Source organism: Salvelinus alpinus, chromosome 9 (genome assembly GCF_045679555.1).
Source record: "Salvelinus alpinus chromosome 9, SLU_Salpinus.1, whole genome shotgun sequence".
In the NCBI taxonomy this organism is placed as follows: domain Eukaryota; kingdom Metazoa; phylum Chordata; class Actinopteri; order Salmoniformes; family Salmonidae; genus Salvelinus; species Salvelinus alpinus.
This window is the reverse complement of record NC_092094.1, coordinates 86,287,627-86,303,586: the sequence shown is the minus strand read 5'-3', so window position 1 is coordinate 86,303,586 and position 15,960 is coordinate 86,287,627. Positions and strand designations below refer to the sequence as shown.

Below are 15,960 nucleotides of genomic sequence, written 5' to 3'. Positions count from 1 at the left end.
CAAACTTTTCGGATGCTACAGACGATTTTGTGAGAAGACAAATAACGCTCTAGCTCTGTCACCTTTTATCGCAGAAGCGGAAGCAAAAAAAACATAGGCGGATGCAGTGGATTGAGAAGCATCCAATGCGAAAAGACAGATCTCTAGCTTAAACGGACAGATTTTTATGGGGAATCTGTATTATGCTAATTAGATGTTCATGTGGGCACAGACATCGACCTTAGGGGGTTAAACTACTACTACTAGTTTGATGGTTGTGGTCATCAATTGTCCCATTAACAGTCAACCATATTATCAAACGTATTCCATTTCAAACTTCACATTGCTCGAGTATAGGTTACTTATCATAATGAACGATATTAGCAAAATGCCTGTGACACATGATGGTCAGTGTCAATCATTTTCAGTTTATTGTCCCAGCTCTAGTGACAGCACAGCTAAAATTATGAGAAACAGCTGAGTCTGAGCATGGGAGAGGACAGAGATAGCACTGGTGGTTGTAGAGACAAGTGTGTGTGTGTGTGTGTGTGTGTGTGGTCAGTGTATTAAGAGGCAAGGGGTGTGGGCGCCACAGGCTCTGGGCTGTAACGATCTGCTGGCCTCCCATGAGGGTTGAGAGCGTTCAGAAACAAAGCGCTGCTTACTTTGGGACCATTCCCAGGACATCTTTCCGTCTGGGTGTGCTGAAGATATCGTCAGAAAAAAGAAAAGAAAAAATAAGAACACAAAAGACGGCATAGAAAAACAGCACAAAAGGAGAGGCAGAGAAGAGGCAGGGAGATAAATAGCTCTCCATTTCCTCTTCAAGCTACAGAAGCCCAATAAATACAAACATCTTGGAATTTGTTTGAACGACTTAGTATCCCGTTTGAAAGGCTTAGTAGATATAACAATTGTTTATTTTTACTAAAATCGTTCAAAGACACTTAGTCGTTCACACGATATAATTGTTATTTTGTCTAATCAAGCCTCATTTGTTATGCAGTTTGTCAGACAATGTAATTGAATGGTTGCTGCAACCATTCATTCACTGATTCCATCCATTGATATGATTTGACACTTCTTTGATAGCCTAAAGCAGGGTTGCTTTTGAATACCAGAGCATGTAAGTGGGTGAGTGTGGAGAGAGGTGCAGGGCGTAATTTAGCAAATTTTAAAAATGCCCTCACTCCGGCTACAATTTCACTCTGATACTGCTTAGCCACAAGCATTGGGCATGCTCTGCCCAGAATATTTTGTTTCCATTATCATTATTAGTTTAATTAGGGCTATTTGGTTGAAATGATTTAGCCTACCAAACCCACAATAGCCTATATCTAGTTTATATTCTACATTCTAACTAAATGTAAAAACCAAAAATCCAGATAGCTGATGTTCTGAAAGAACTGTAAAATCTGGATCCCTACAAATCAGCTGGGCTAGACAATCTGGACCCTCTCTTTCTAAAATTATCCGCCAAAATTGTTGCAACCCCTATTACTAGCCTGTTCAACCTCTTTCATATCGTCTGTGATACCCAAATATTGGAAAGCTGCCGCGGTCATCCCCCTCTTCAAAGGGGGTGACACGCTAGACCCAAACTGTTATAGACCTATATCCATCCTGCCCTTCTAAAATATTCGAAAGCCAAGTTAACAAACAGATCACCGACCATTTCGAAATCACACCGTACCTTCTCCACTATGCAATCTGGTTTCGGAGCTGGTCATTGGTGCACCTCAGCCACGCTCAAGGTCCTAAACGATATCATAACCGCTATCGATAAAAGTCAGTACTGTGCAGCCTTCTTGACCTGGCCAAGGCCTTCAACTGTCAATCACCACATTCTTATCGGCAGACTCAATAGTCTTTGCTTCTCAAATGACTGCCTTGCCTGGTTCACCAACTACTTCTCAGAGAGTTCAGTGTGTCAAATCGGACGGCCTGTTGTCCGGACCTCTGGCAGTCTATGGGGGTGCCACAGGGTTCAATTCTCGGGCCGAATCTTTTCTCTGTATATATCAATGATGTCGCTCTTGCTGCTGGTGATTCTCTGATCCACCTCTACGCAGACGACACCATTCTGTATACATCTGGCCCTTCTTTGGACACTGTGCTAACAAACCTCCAAACGAGCTTCAACGCCATACAACACTCCTTCCTTGGCCTCCAACTGCTTTTTAAATGCTAGTAAAACTAAGTCCATCACAGTACCATCCGTTTTATCACCAAAGCCCCATATACTACCCACCACTGCGACCTGTATGCTCTCGCTGGCTGGCCCCCACTACATATCTGTTGCCAGACGCACTGGCTCCAGGTCATCTATAAGTCTTTGCTAGGTAAAGCCCCGCCTTATCTCAGCTCACTGGTCACCATAGCAGCACCCACCCGTAGCACACGCTCCAGCAGGTATATTGCACTGGTCATCCCCAAAGCCAACACTTCCTTTCCTTCCAGTTCCTGCCAATGACTGATTTTCTTGGAATAGACACACCATAATACAAATCAATATAATTAGGCTAAAATATCATAAATAAAAAGGCCAGTATCAGCTTCTTTTCATTAATAAAAGGGAATAAATAAGCTCAAACTGCAGCTGCGAAATTATTTGCACACAGAAGTAAACCCCAACAAGCTTCAAGTGCATTGTGCATGGAAAATGCGCTCTGCAAGTTAATAATAATGACAGAAAAAACATTCAATGTTTTGAAAAGCTGCATATCAAATTAGGCCTAATTAGACAAAAGAACAATTCTCATTTGAACGACTTAGTATCTGGTTCAAACAACTTATTATTTATTTTGACGAGATACTAAGTCGTTCAAACAAGATAATTCCAAGAGTCTAAGCTAGTTTTTTTTTTGCCTTGATACGGAAGCCCGGAAGACCAAGCATTTTGGGTTGACGAACAGATTGCAGAGAGCTATTATGAGCCCTGGGACAGACACACACTACACAAACTTCGTTCCTCACTGCACCTCTCTGGGGAGGTTCCCATTGCTTGGAAGGCAGCCACAGTTAGTCCTTTATTTAAAGGGGGAGATTAAGCTGATCCTAACTGTTATAGGCCTATTTCTATTTTGCCCAGTTAATCAAAAGTGTTGTAAAAACTTGTCATTAATCAACTGACTGGCTTTCTTGATGTCCATAGTATTCGCTCTTGTATGCGATCTGGTTTCCGCTCAGGTTACGAATGTGTCACTGCAACCTTAAAGGTCCTCAATGATGTCACTATTGCCCTTGATTCTGAACAATGTTGTGCTGCTATTTTTAATGGACTTGGCCAAACGCTTTTGATACGGTAGACCATTCCATTCTTGTGGGCCGGCTAAGGAGTATTGGTGTGTCTCAGGGGTCTTTGGCCTGGTTTGCTAACTACCTCTCTCAAAGAATGCAGTGTATAAAGTCAGAACATCTGCTGTCTCAGCCACTGCCCGTCACAAAGGGTGTACCCCGAGGCTCGATCCTAGACCCTACGCTCTTCTCAATTTACATCAACAACATAGCTCAGGCAGTAGGAAGCTCTCTCATCCATGTATAAGCAGATGATAGTCTTATACTTAACTGGCCCCTCCCAGGATTGTGTTAAAAGCTCTACAATAAAGCTTTCTTAAAATGTCCAACAAGCTTTCTATGCCCTTAACATTTGTCTGAACACCTCCAAAACAAAAGGCCATGTGATTTGGTAAGAAGAATGCCCCTCTCCCCACAGGTGTGATTACTACCTCTGAGGGTTTAGAGCTTGAGGTAGTCACCTCATACAAGTACTTGCGAGTATGGTAGACGGTACACTGTCCTTCTCTCAGCACTCTTCTGTAAACTGGTCATCTCTGTATACCCGTCGCAAGACCCACTGGTTGATGCTTATTTATAAAACTCTTAGATAGGGAGGGGGGAGGGAGGCCTATCTACTGCAGCCCTCATCCTCCACATACAACACCCGTTCTGCTAGTCACATTCTGTTAAAAGGTTCCCAAAGCGCACAATAAGAATTTGTTCTTAACTGACTTGCCTAGTTAAATTTAAAAAACATGTGCGTGCACATTACAAAAGGTTGGTCACTAGTGTTTCCCTCAATGAAAGACAAAAAGGTAATGTCCTCCCGAATGTGAATACAGAAGTTTGGTTGTTGAAATGTCCTGAGATGTGACGAGTCGCACCACAATACACTGAACACAGAGTCCCCAGGCAGGAAGCCCATGATTGGCGGTGCGCATGTTGCTCCTGCATCCTCACAGGCATACAGAAAACGGGCCTGGGGAGCTTAGAGAAGATGCATCCATGAGGGGACGGAGGAAATATGTACATTTTCCACCACCGGCCGTTTACAGTAGAATATCTGTGAAATATCTGGGAGTAGGGTGTGTAAACTACCCCCTTGCGACGCTGGCTTATCGACACGTTGTGCAGCCCAATCTGCCACGCAAAACAGCCTTGAGAGGCAATACATCTGCCCAATTAGCTGACTCATTTTCATACACCCACTCGCCATATTGGGCTGCAGCTACCTAGAGTGTCTTCAGAAAGTATTCAGACCCCTTGACTTTATCCACATTGTTATGTTACAGCCTTATTCTAAAATGTTTTAATCTACACACAATACCCCATAAAGACAGAGCGAAAACAGGTTTAGAAATGTTTGCAAATGTATTAAAAAAAAAAAAAAAAATGAAATACCTTATTTACATAATTATTCAGACAATTTGCTGAGACTTTAAAATTGAGCGCCGGTGCATGCTGTTTCCATTGATCATCCTTGAGATATTTCTACAACTTGGGAGTCCACCTGTGGTAAATTCAATTGATTGGACTTGATTTGGAAAGGCACACACACCGGTCTACATAAGGTCCCACAGTTGACAGTGAATGTCAGAGCAAAAACCAAGCCATGAGGTCGAAGGAATTGTCCGTAGAGCTCCGAGACAGGATTGTGTCGAGGCACAGATCTGAGGAAGGGTTCAAAAAAGATTACTGCAGCAATTAAGGCCCCCAAGATCACAATGGAAGAAGTTTGGAACCAGCAAGACTCTTCCTAGAGCTGGCCGCCCAGCCAAACTGAGCAATCGGGAGAGAAGGGCCTTGGTAAGGGAGGTGGCCAAGAACCCGATGGTCCCTCTGACAGAGCTCCAGAGTTCCTCTGTGGAAATGGGAGAACCTTCTAGAAGGACAACCATCTCTGCAACACTCCATCAATCAGGCCTTTGTGGTAGAGTGGCCAGAAGGAAGCCACTCCTCAGTAAAAGGCACATGACAGCCCGCTTGGAGTTTGCCTAAAGGCACCTAAAGGACTCTCTGACCATGAGAAACAAGATTCTCTGGTCTGATGAAACCAAGATTGAACTCTTTGGACTGAATGCCAAGCGTCACGTATGGAGTTAAACTGGCACCATCCCTACAGTGAAGCATGGTGGCAGCATCATACTGCGGTATGTTTTTCAGTGGCAGGGACTGGGAGACTAGTCAGAATCGAGGCAAAGATGAACAGAGCGCTCAGGACCCAAGACTGGGGCGAAGGTTCACCTTCCAACAGGACAACGACCCTAAGCACACAGCCAAGACAACACAGGAGTGGCTTCAGGACAAGTCTCTGAATGTCCTTGAGTGGTCCAGCCAGAGCCCGGACTTGAACCTGATCGAACATCTCTGGAGAGACCTGAAAATAGCTTTGCAACAACGCTCCCCATCCAACCTGACAGAATTTGAGAGGATCTGCAGAGGAATGTGAGAAACTCACCAAATACAGATGTGCCAAGCTTGTAGCGTCATACCCAAGACACGAGGCTGTAATAACTGCCAAAGGTGCTTCAAAGTATTGCGTGAAGGGTCTGAATACTTATGTACAGTCGTGGCCAAAGGTTTTGAGAATGACACAAATAAAAAAATTCAAAGTCTGCTGCCTCAGTTTGTATGATGGCAATTTGCATATACTCCAGAATGTTATGTAGAGTGATCAGATGAATTGCAATTAATCGCAAAGTCTCAAAAAGGGCTTCACAGGCAAGGATATTGCTGCCAGTAAGATTGCACCTAAATCAACCATTTATCGAATCATCAAGAACTTCAAGGAGAGCGGTTCAATTCTTGTGAAGAAAGCTTCAGGGCGCCCAAGAAAGTCCAGCAAGCTCCAGGACTATCTCCTAAAGTTGATTCAGCTGCGGGATCGGGGTACCACCAGTACAGAGCTTGCTCAGGATTGGCAGCAGGCAGGTGTGAGTGCATCTGTACGCACAGTGAGGCGAAGACTTTTGGAGGATGGCCTGGTGTCAAGAAGGGCAGCAAAGAAGCCACTTCTCTCCAGGAAACATCAGGGACAAACTGATATTCTGCAAAAGGTACAGGGATTGGACTGCTGAGGACTGGGGTAAAGTCATTTTCTCTGATGAATCCCCTTTCAGATTGTTTGGGGCATCTGGAAAAAAGCTTGTCCGGAGAAGACAAGGTGAGCGCTACCATCCGTCCTGTGTCATGCCAACAGTAAAGCATCCTGAGACCATTCATGTGTGGGGTTGCTTCTCAACCGAGGGAGTGGGCTCACTCACAATTTTGCCTAAGAACACAGCCATGAATAAAGAATGGTATCTACACATCCTCCAAGAGCAACTTCTCCCAACCATCCAGGAACAGTTTGGTGACGAACAATGCCTTTTCCAGCATGATGGAGCACTTTGCCATAAGGCAAAAGTGATAACTAAGTGACGCGGGGAACAAAACATAGATATTTTGGGTCCATGGCCAGGAAACTCCCCAGACCGTAATCCCATTGAGAACGTGGTCAATTCTCAGGAGGCGGGTGGACAAACAAAACCCCACAAATTCTGACAAACTCCAAGCATTGATTATGCAGGAATGGGCTGCCATCAGTCAGGATGTGGCCCAGACGTTAATTGACAGCATGAGGTCTTGAAAAAGAAGGGTCAACACTGTAAATATTGACTTTTTGCATCAACTTCATGTAATTGTCAATAAAAGCCTTTGACACTTATGAAATGCTTGTAATTATACTTCAGTATTCCATAGTAACATCTGACAAAAATATCTAAAGACACTGAAGCAGCAAACTTTGTGGAAATTAATATTTGTGGTTATTCTCAAAACTTTTGGCCACGACTGTATATGTGATATTTAAGTTTTTTATAAATTAGCAAAAATGTCTAAAAACCTGTTTTTGCTTTGTCATTATGGGCTATTGTGTGTCGATTGATGAGAAAAAAACAATTTAATAAATTTTAGAATAAGACTAACGTAAAATGTGTCAAGGGGTCCGAACACTTTCCGAATGCACTGGATACTTGCACTGTCTGATAGGCCAGGCTCCTGGATGGATAAGTGGAGGAGGGTGGCTTACTGTGCTCATCAGTCTTGTTCTTTCCCCACTGCTTCCTTTCTCACCAAGGGTCACGTTAGAGTTCAGAAATCTGCATTTTGAACAACGCAAACCATAAAAAATAAAAAAACGTGTTTTAAACCATTTAAATTGTATTATATTCAAAGTATTTTTTTATTCAATGAAGTGATCAGGCTCCTGCAACTATAGTTTTCGTTCACAGAAAATACATGACTGCGACAAATTCGGCAGAAAACAGCTTCATTTTCATGAGCGGTAGGGACTCATGAGAAGTACAACGCTATTTGGCTAGAAGCCACAAGTAAATGAGCTAGCCTACAATAAAAAAGCCAGTCATTTCTTTGCAAAAACTCAGCACGGCATTATATTTCTAATGTTTATCATAGAAAGAATGTAGCCAGCTACATTTCCTAAATGTTTTGCTTTAAGTTAATCGTAGATTTTACCAGAGAAAAGTAGGTTACGCTGAGAAAAGCACCGGAGAAAAAAGTAGAGCATTGTCTGAATTCTCACTCAAGTGGAGATGTAACTGAAGCACAATATGAGTCTGATGCAGAGCAGAAAACAAAAATGCAGCTAAATATTTATGCATCTTTTATCCTGTGTGAAAAATGTAGAATTTTCCATTAATGTCCCCTCCCACCCCTGCGATATGAACCATGCGCTCTCTGCCTCATACAGTACACACCAGCACAATACAAAATTCTCTGGGCACAAACACCAGATCTCTGTCAGGCAACAGGAACAAATTATATGGCGTGTAAAAAAATAAAATAAAAAATAAAAAAAGATCTAGGGATAGGCTATTCCATCAGCATTCTACTATGGATAAACCCTAAACTTCCAAGCGTGTTGAAACCACGTGTTCCAGAAGCTTTTAAATAACCATTTAAAAAAGGCACAAATGTGTGAAAAAAAGTGTACCCAATAATTGGGTTTATAAGTCTTATTGAACTTACCTGGACTACTTCTATTCCTCTTTTCCTGAAAGACAGATAAGAAAAAATAAATCAAAATACATTCACTCATTATTTAAACATCAAAACGTGGAGGTGGGAAAGAGCGAACACTGCCGAAACTCCAACAGATGAACCGGACACCTCTGCAGACATTAAAACAAATTCACTTTCTCCTGCAGTGTTACATATTACAACAGAATAAAAAGACACTATTGTGTCACCACACACCAATGTATGTTCTAGCATTCAGTAGTGGCTCCCAATCGCATGGGGAATCTCACACCATCAAAAGTTAATGGATATCAAGGGCAGAGATGGACAGCAAGGAAACCAAGATAGAAAGTGCATGCACCCCCCACCACTTTAAGAGTCCCGAGTCTGTCTCACAAAACATACTGACAATGGCATAGGGCTACTCAACTGCTCCACTTATGCATGTAGTGGATAATATTAAATCTAACAGACTTTGGCATTATTGTTTCAATTTAGCACACACACAGTAAATCTTATTCTGGTTATGTAAACCACAGTGGCATAACATTCAACAAAAGAATATGAATTTGTTATAGGAATTCATAAATATATCGCTGTTAAGGCCAAATAAGCTCCATCTGCTTTAGTCTGGGAGTCCAGGGACAGGGAATGTCTTCACTTTTGAAGGACATTTTTTACCCAAAGCGCAATCTATATATATATATATATATATAAACATTTAAAAGTGGGTTGCTTGGCAACGTGCAGACAGCCTACAAGAGAGAAATACTCAGTGGCGTTTGTGCAAGAGACTTCCAGCAGCTCTAACATAATAAACCACAATGCTCCTCTAAAAGACTTGACAGTCTTTCAAATCCACCTCGGTCTGCCCAACCAAGCAGAAGTAGTATAAAAGCGGATGTTTTCCATACTTATCAAAAACAAGTGATCCAAAGATCTTAGGGGTCGTCAAGTAGTGAGAACATGCAAGTCCAACTAATCTGAACATACAAACATGGGTGAAAGCATGAACACTAGGCTATGCGCAGTGTTTCCTATACATATAAATATCTGTAAGTGTTTTGGGTGTCTGTGGTGCCCCCCGCAGAATTTGTGTGGCGCAATGGTATAAGGCACTGCATTGCAGTGCTAGCTGTGCCACTAGAGATTCTGGGTTCGAGTCCAGGCTCTGTCGCAGCCAGCCGCGACCAGGCGGCGCACAAATTGGCCCAGCATCGTCCGGGTTAGGGGAGGGTTTGGCCGGCAGGGATGTCCTTGTCCCATCGCGCACTAGCGACTCCTGTGGCGGGCCGGGCGCAGTGCAAGCTGACACTGGGCGCCAGGTTTACGGTGTTTCCTCTGACACATTGGTGCGGCTGGCTTCCGGGTTAAGTGGGCATTGTGTCAAGAAGCAATGGGGCTTGGTTGGGTTGTGTTTCGGAAGAAGCACGGCTCTCAACCTTTGCCTCTCCCGAGTCAGTATGGGAGTTTCAGCGTTGAGACAAGACTAACTACCAATTTGATACCACGAAATTGGGGAGAAAACCGAAAAAAAAAATTACATATAGGTTTATGAAAAAGGAATGAGAAGCCCAGTTCGGGGGACTTTTTTTAAAAGGACATATTGCTCCCAAATGAAACATTATGCTGACACCATCTAAAATATAATTTTCACCTCCAGAAATGAGCCCAATAACATATTGGTAAAAATAATTTTAACATATTGGACCATGCATATAGCCCAGCAGTAGGCAACCGCCACAGGCACATCATGTTTTTGATTGAACCGACCTGGAAGACCAGGTGTGTTGAATTTAGGCAATCACTGAACTGATCAATTATCTCAGTTGGCCAGGTGTGGTGCCTAGTTGGAACAAAATCCTGCAATACCTGTGGCACTCCAGAAACAACAGGGTTGCCGTACCCTGATATAGCCTATGCATGGTCCCAATTTAAGCAATAAAAAAAAAAGGTACAAGCAGTGTGGTATATGGCCAATACACCACAGCTAAGGGCTGTTCTTAGGCACGCTTCTATTGTTTCAATAAAAGTGGTTCAGCTTTCCTAGAAATCTGTCAAGGCAGAGAGGTTAATGGGACATGTAGAAACCCACTGGTTCGATGTGAGCTATTGTCTAGATCAAATATTTCTCTATAATGAAAGCACGAGGTCCAAACGCAAACAGGAAGAGACATGGCATCTTCCACAGAGTTGGTGAAATTATAGTGCTGACGGGCCTCAGACTGGGTTCTCCGAGTGTGGGGTCCTCTCTCTATGAAGTTGAAATGGAGCATTGAATGAGACTACTAAAAGCATCAAAAGGTTCATGTCACTCAATATTAGGTAAAAAATGGCCAACAAAAATAACCTAATAAAATATTTCCAAAACATAGGTCAATAGCCAACGGGTAAAACAACAAACCCTACTACACCAATGACTTGCCAAATCTTTACAAGAACAAAAACACAGTTTTTTTCCCCCACAGCCTCATGGTAACAGTAGAGCAGCCATTCACAACAATGTGGATATTTAATACTGCAGCTGGCACGTTTCATGGGGTGTGAATGGGGTCATTGGTTTCAGCCTAGCTCAGGGATAGGCGGCACTCTCCTATTGTTGCCTGGACCATGCGACGAAAGGAAAGGAGGGAAGATTAATAAGGCAAGCAGAGTTGCCAAGACCAAGATTGTTTGGGCTTGACACACGAGGAAGTAGTTGATAGTGCAGGGTGATGTCGGATTTTAACTCTCTCTCCTACAAATCACACATTTAAACAGTCATACAAAAGCTCACACACACAAGTTCATGTTCACAACAACAAATTCTCCATCAAGCCAATAGGATGGCAGGAAGATGAGAGGTCAGGGGAACACTAGTCCAAAAGAACAGATCTTTATTCAGTTCGCCTGTGTGTGCATCCAGAGTGAGAGACCCCCCTAACCCTGTCCTGACAGGAGGAAGTGACAGAGCTTCCCTTGTGTCCAGAGGCAGGGGGTCATTTCATTTCCCTAATAAAAGGTAAACAGTTCTGCCAGCTTAAGGGCATTATTAAAGCAGGAGTCCTTTACGTCAACAGCGTCACCACACCTCATCTCTGACCAGCGGGGATCTCCCCCACAACCAGCTGGCCCAGACAACTCTCCAGGACCACCTCCATTTTGGAACACTCAGTGTCCCAGATGCACTCTTGTGGGGAGGGCTGAATGGAGTCTAGGCAGATGTTGGGGACAGACATACTCTACTGGCTAAAACAGACATTGATCTAACACTAATTACTGTGTCATAAACCTTTAAGGTGCATATGAAAATAAACATGGTTAGTATATAAATTCAATTAAATACAGCAATTAGTGACTAGGAGACCGAGCCAATGTTGTTAATGTCTAAAACTACCACAACTTGATTTCCCCTCATGTGGGTGAGCATGGAGCTTACACCTAATGTGTAACACACCCAATGGTAATGTCAACACTGGAGAGCTAACTATATAATTCCAATGTCACAGAAATATTGCAGTACAGTTGCATAATGTCCTGCACTGTGTGCGCGCAAATGACAACACATTGTTTTTTTACAATACAGGAGCAGAAGTAGATAACAAGGATGTTTCACCTTTCTTCTTCAAACAAGACCTTTAATATTTTCCCAAGAAGCACACTGCAGGGAAAACCCACTACAAAGGAAGAACTAAGAGAGACGGAGCAGAATAGCTCACCTGTCATCAGATATGAGGTAAAAGTGATTGTGTGACGGGATAATGAAACCAGACAGGAATTCCCAGACACATTTTCACTTTGTCAAACTGAAATTATACTCCAGGCCATTGCCCGCAACGTGAACTACAGCTAGCAGCAACCATGAAGGGTGAGTATGTAAGGCCAACGCCACCATGCACATTCCAAACCAACAATTAGTGGAGTAGACAGTAGAGCAAGGAGGTAACCCGCGACCTACTACTACTACATGAAACAAGTTGTTCCTGTCACTTTCCTGAACTATATTTTCCAAGAGAGTAGGCAAGACGCAGAACATTTGATTGTTCCTACAACTAATCCAAACCCATCCCTGGCCTACACACACCAGCCATAACAGCACCTCCCCACCCTATAGCCTACATATTACACCTGAGCCATCCTCCAGAGAAAATATTTTGGTTGGAGTGTTAAGAGATTAAAAATGTTTGGTGGATTACATCGTTGTAATCTGTTCTGGCTCAATCAGGTTGCTTATCAGCCCCCTTGTGAGGTGAAAATCCATTCAGGGTTCGTACACAGTGTTAAGTTGAATTTAAGGACTTTAATTACTTTTTCAAGCATTAATATTTATTTTCAAGGATCATCCATTTGTAATAGTTCCTATTATGCTATTGTTTCTAGTTCCCAAAAGATGGCACTATATCACCACAACCGCATAAAAAATAAAATAAACATACTATTCATCACTACCTTGCATGTTCTACTCAATAATACATGTTTCACTACTTATTTACCCCAAGTTTGGGAACCACTGTACTACTAACCTCTCTCCCTGCTTGCTTCAACACTTCCTCGCTCTGTGTATCTCCATTGCCTCCTTCATTGCAGCCTGACTCACCACTGTCTGTCTCACTACTCTTTATTAAAAAAAAAGCTATTTGTGTTATGAGAACTTATAGTACCCCATCTTTTGATTATAGCTAGCTTAAATTTCAGTTAAATGCTCCTGCTGAGGTCAGGCTCCATTCAACGTTAGTTTCTAACTTTATCCGTCTAAATCAGCCAAAGGTATTTTATTTAACTAGGCAAGTCAGTTAAGAACAAATTCTTATTTACAATGACGGCCAAGGAACAGTGGGTTAACTGCCTTGTTCAGGGGCAGAACGACAGATTTTTACCTTGTCCGCTCGGGGATTTGATCGAGCAACCTTTCAGTTACTGGCCCAATGCTCTAACCACTAGGCTCCCTGCCGCCTTGTCTCTAACCAGTAATCACATCATTCACAATGCAGGCTGAGGCAATAGATAACTTTGGGTGAGAGAGACCGAATAAGTGAATGAATAAAGTTGTTGGCAATCAGCTTTGAAATCAGCTTATTTTGAGTTATGGAGTTATCACAAAGTACTAGGGTAGTGAATTGATGTTAGCGTTAGCTGTCAGCTAGAAAATAAAGTTAGCCTACAAAGCTGGAAGCTAAAAGGTATCTTCTTCCATTGTAAAGGTTCTAGCTTGTATGGACATTGTTTTGCGAACAGTTTGAAACTTTTGCATGCCATGTCACATTATTCAAGTGTGTTAGCTCCCAACTCATGCTACACTGAAGTTAACATGGTGCAGCCCATACTCCCAGTGCAGGCTAGCAATGAGTAAATGGAGAAGAAACGGTGCGCACTATAAAAAGTCGGCTGCGCTGATAGACTGACTTGATCCTTGAGACACATTTGACAGAACTACCGAAAGTAACAAATTATAGTACCGAAACGTTTTTAATTTTCTAGTATATAAAAAAAAAAAACAGTATAGCGTGCAACACTAAACACAGGAGAGTAAAAGCCAAGTGGGTGGTGGACACCATATCTAACATGAGACTGAATCAACCATGAAAAGGACTAATTTAAATATGCCTCTTAAAAGGATACAGGTCACAGAGAGCATGGGACTAATGAGATGACAGTTAAAACCCATCATATCTAAAAACATACCCGACAGCCACTTATTTACGATTATGATCACTTAGTCGAAAATTCTAAGTAGCTATTTACACAGAACCAGAAAAAAAGACTAATTAAATTATTTTCAAATGTTTTTATTTATTGTTTATAACCTGCCCAACGGGCAACCTCACAGCAGGCTCAAATTGCTCAAATTGTGAGACTGCTCAGGTTACTACAATCCCTGTGATTGTTTCCGACAAAAAAAGGCAGTACACTGAGAAATGCACTTGGCCTATCACTTGTCCCCAACAGTGCTCCAAAACGGTCAGCAGACACTGTTGCATGATAGATGCAAATTGAGCTCACACTGAATTTATGTAATATCCTCTTCAATTAATGTTCAAAATGTGTACTCCTCCAAAATAGAATTAGTTAAAACAAGAAAAGATGGATGCAACACTTGGTTCTTGAGATCATAATAAAATAGTAGCGCCATTTGGGCACATTTAAAGAGGTGATTACCTATGTTTTTAAGACTGGATATTTGTAACAAATAGCTACACGACTACTAGTACTAGCTACTACAATGTATCTCGCACCAGATTGCTGGCTGTATCCCTCCAGGACTGTAACTACTGTACAGTAGACTGAAATGTAACCACCAGTAGCTACATTGTTGTCAGCACATACAGTAAGTAGCCTACCTGCACAAATCAGCAAAGGCCTGAAAATTCAGCTTCTTCGTCTTCTTCTCGCTGAGCCAGTAACCCACTCTTCTGCCTTTCAAAAAAGTCTGCATCTTCGCCTCGCGTGTTCACAATCCAGAAGTTACGGTCGAATCAACCTGGACACTGGCGAAAACAGGAAACTGTCGTCCCACACGAACCTTGAGGGGAGGGAGAAATGACTTTTGTATTTCGTATTAGCCTGGCCATGTGAGGAAACAGGACGTACTAACTTAGCTAGTTAGCCATAACCAATAAGTTGACTCGCAAAGTTGCAACGTCTCTAGCTAGCAGTAACAAACTAGTAGTTATAGCCATAACAATAATGTCTACCTAGCTAAACTTAACTGAATTTTAAATGACTGTTCGCTACCTAAACGAACATTTACCAAAAGCCCCCCCCATAGTCTCTTCGGAAATGCAGCTAGCCTAACGTTAATTTCTAGAGATGCGCCACATAAAGCAAGGCATTACTTAGCTTGTGGTTTCTAAATACATTCACTGGGATGATGACAAAGCTCGAGGAGAAGCAAATACACAGCAAATTTTCGGAATAAATCCATAAAAAGTTAAAATGTATAGCTAGCACATGTCCTATTTGAATTTCACCTAGCTAGCTAGCTAGCCTGATAGCTGTCCATTCTCCGTTCGGCTGGTTGTTCAAGCTGAAGTGGTGACCAAACACTGCACGGAGATCTTTTCTCCCGATTTTACCGGACTGCGTACTCACGCTCTCGAATAGAGCTCCTTTAAGTAGCCCTAAACAACTATGCATACGGTTAGCTAGCTTGCTGGGAGATTATAAGGACACAGTTGACGCTTAAACCGAAAGCCAAACTTTACCCTAATTTTAATGAATTCTGAAATAATATATCGGTTGTCAAGCGTGTCCTTATAGCCTTGATGAGCATGAAAACGATGTAAACCATATGTCATGGTCGTCTCAGTCACCAGACCCATTTCAACACGTATGGGAGATTCTGGAGCGGCGCCTGTGACAGCGTTTTCCACAACACTATGATGATGGAATTTCTAGTGGAAGAATGGCGTTTCATCTCTCCAATAGAGTTCCAGACACGTGTATAATCTATGCTAAGGTGCATTGAAGCTGTTCTGGCTCGTGGTGGCCCAACGCCCTAAAACACTTTATGTTGATGTTTCTTTTATTTAGGCAGATACCTGTATATCATTAATATACAAAAATAAAATACAAGTCAAAAAATTTGACGTAGCAACTAAGGATTCTACCTTTAAAGCCAGGTGTTGCGGGAAGTTGAGACATGCCGTTTAGATATAATGAAGCCCATTCTAACATTTTATTTGTTTTTCAGTGGTAGTAAGAATC

The 15,960-nt window shown here is 42.3% G+C and overlaps 1 protein-coding gene across 7 annotated transcripts in view; it reads right to left on the bottom strand.

The window, feature by feature from the left end:
• LOC139530887 (inositol-tetrakisphosphate 1-kinase-like) overlaps positions 1-15,960 on the bottom strand; it is a 64,236-nt gene that overhangs the window by 45,388 nt on the left and 2,888 nt on the right. The window contains exons 1-3 of one of the 7 annotated variants that reach the window (XM_071327669.1): positions 15,864-15,951; positions 14,595-14,776; positions 8,287-8,311 (exon numbers count right to left, since the gene is read on the bottom strand). In XM_071327669.1, coding sequence (XP_071183770.1) covers positions 8,287-8,311; positions 14,595-14,689 — 120 coding nt within the window. In that variant the 5' untranslated portion in view covers positions 14,690-14,776; positions 15,864-15,951. Of the gene's footprint in view, positions 1-644; positions 681-8,286; positions 8,312-14,594; positions 14,777-15,089; positions 15,386-15,458; positions 15,592-15,863; positions 15,952-15,960 lie in introns of those variants that run through there. The other 6 variants (XM_071327668.1, XM_071327666.1, XM_071327665.1 and 3 more) reach the window with 6 other exon arrangements.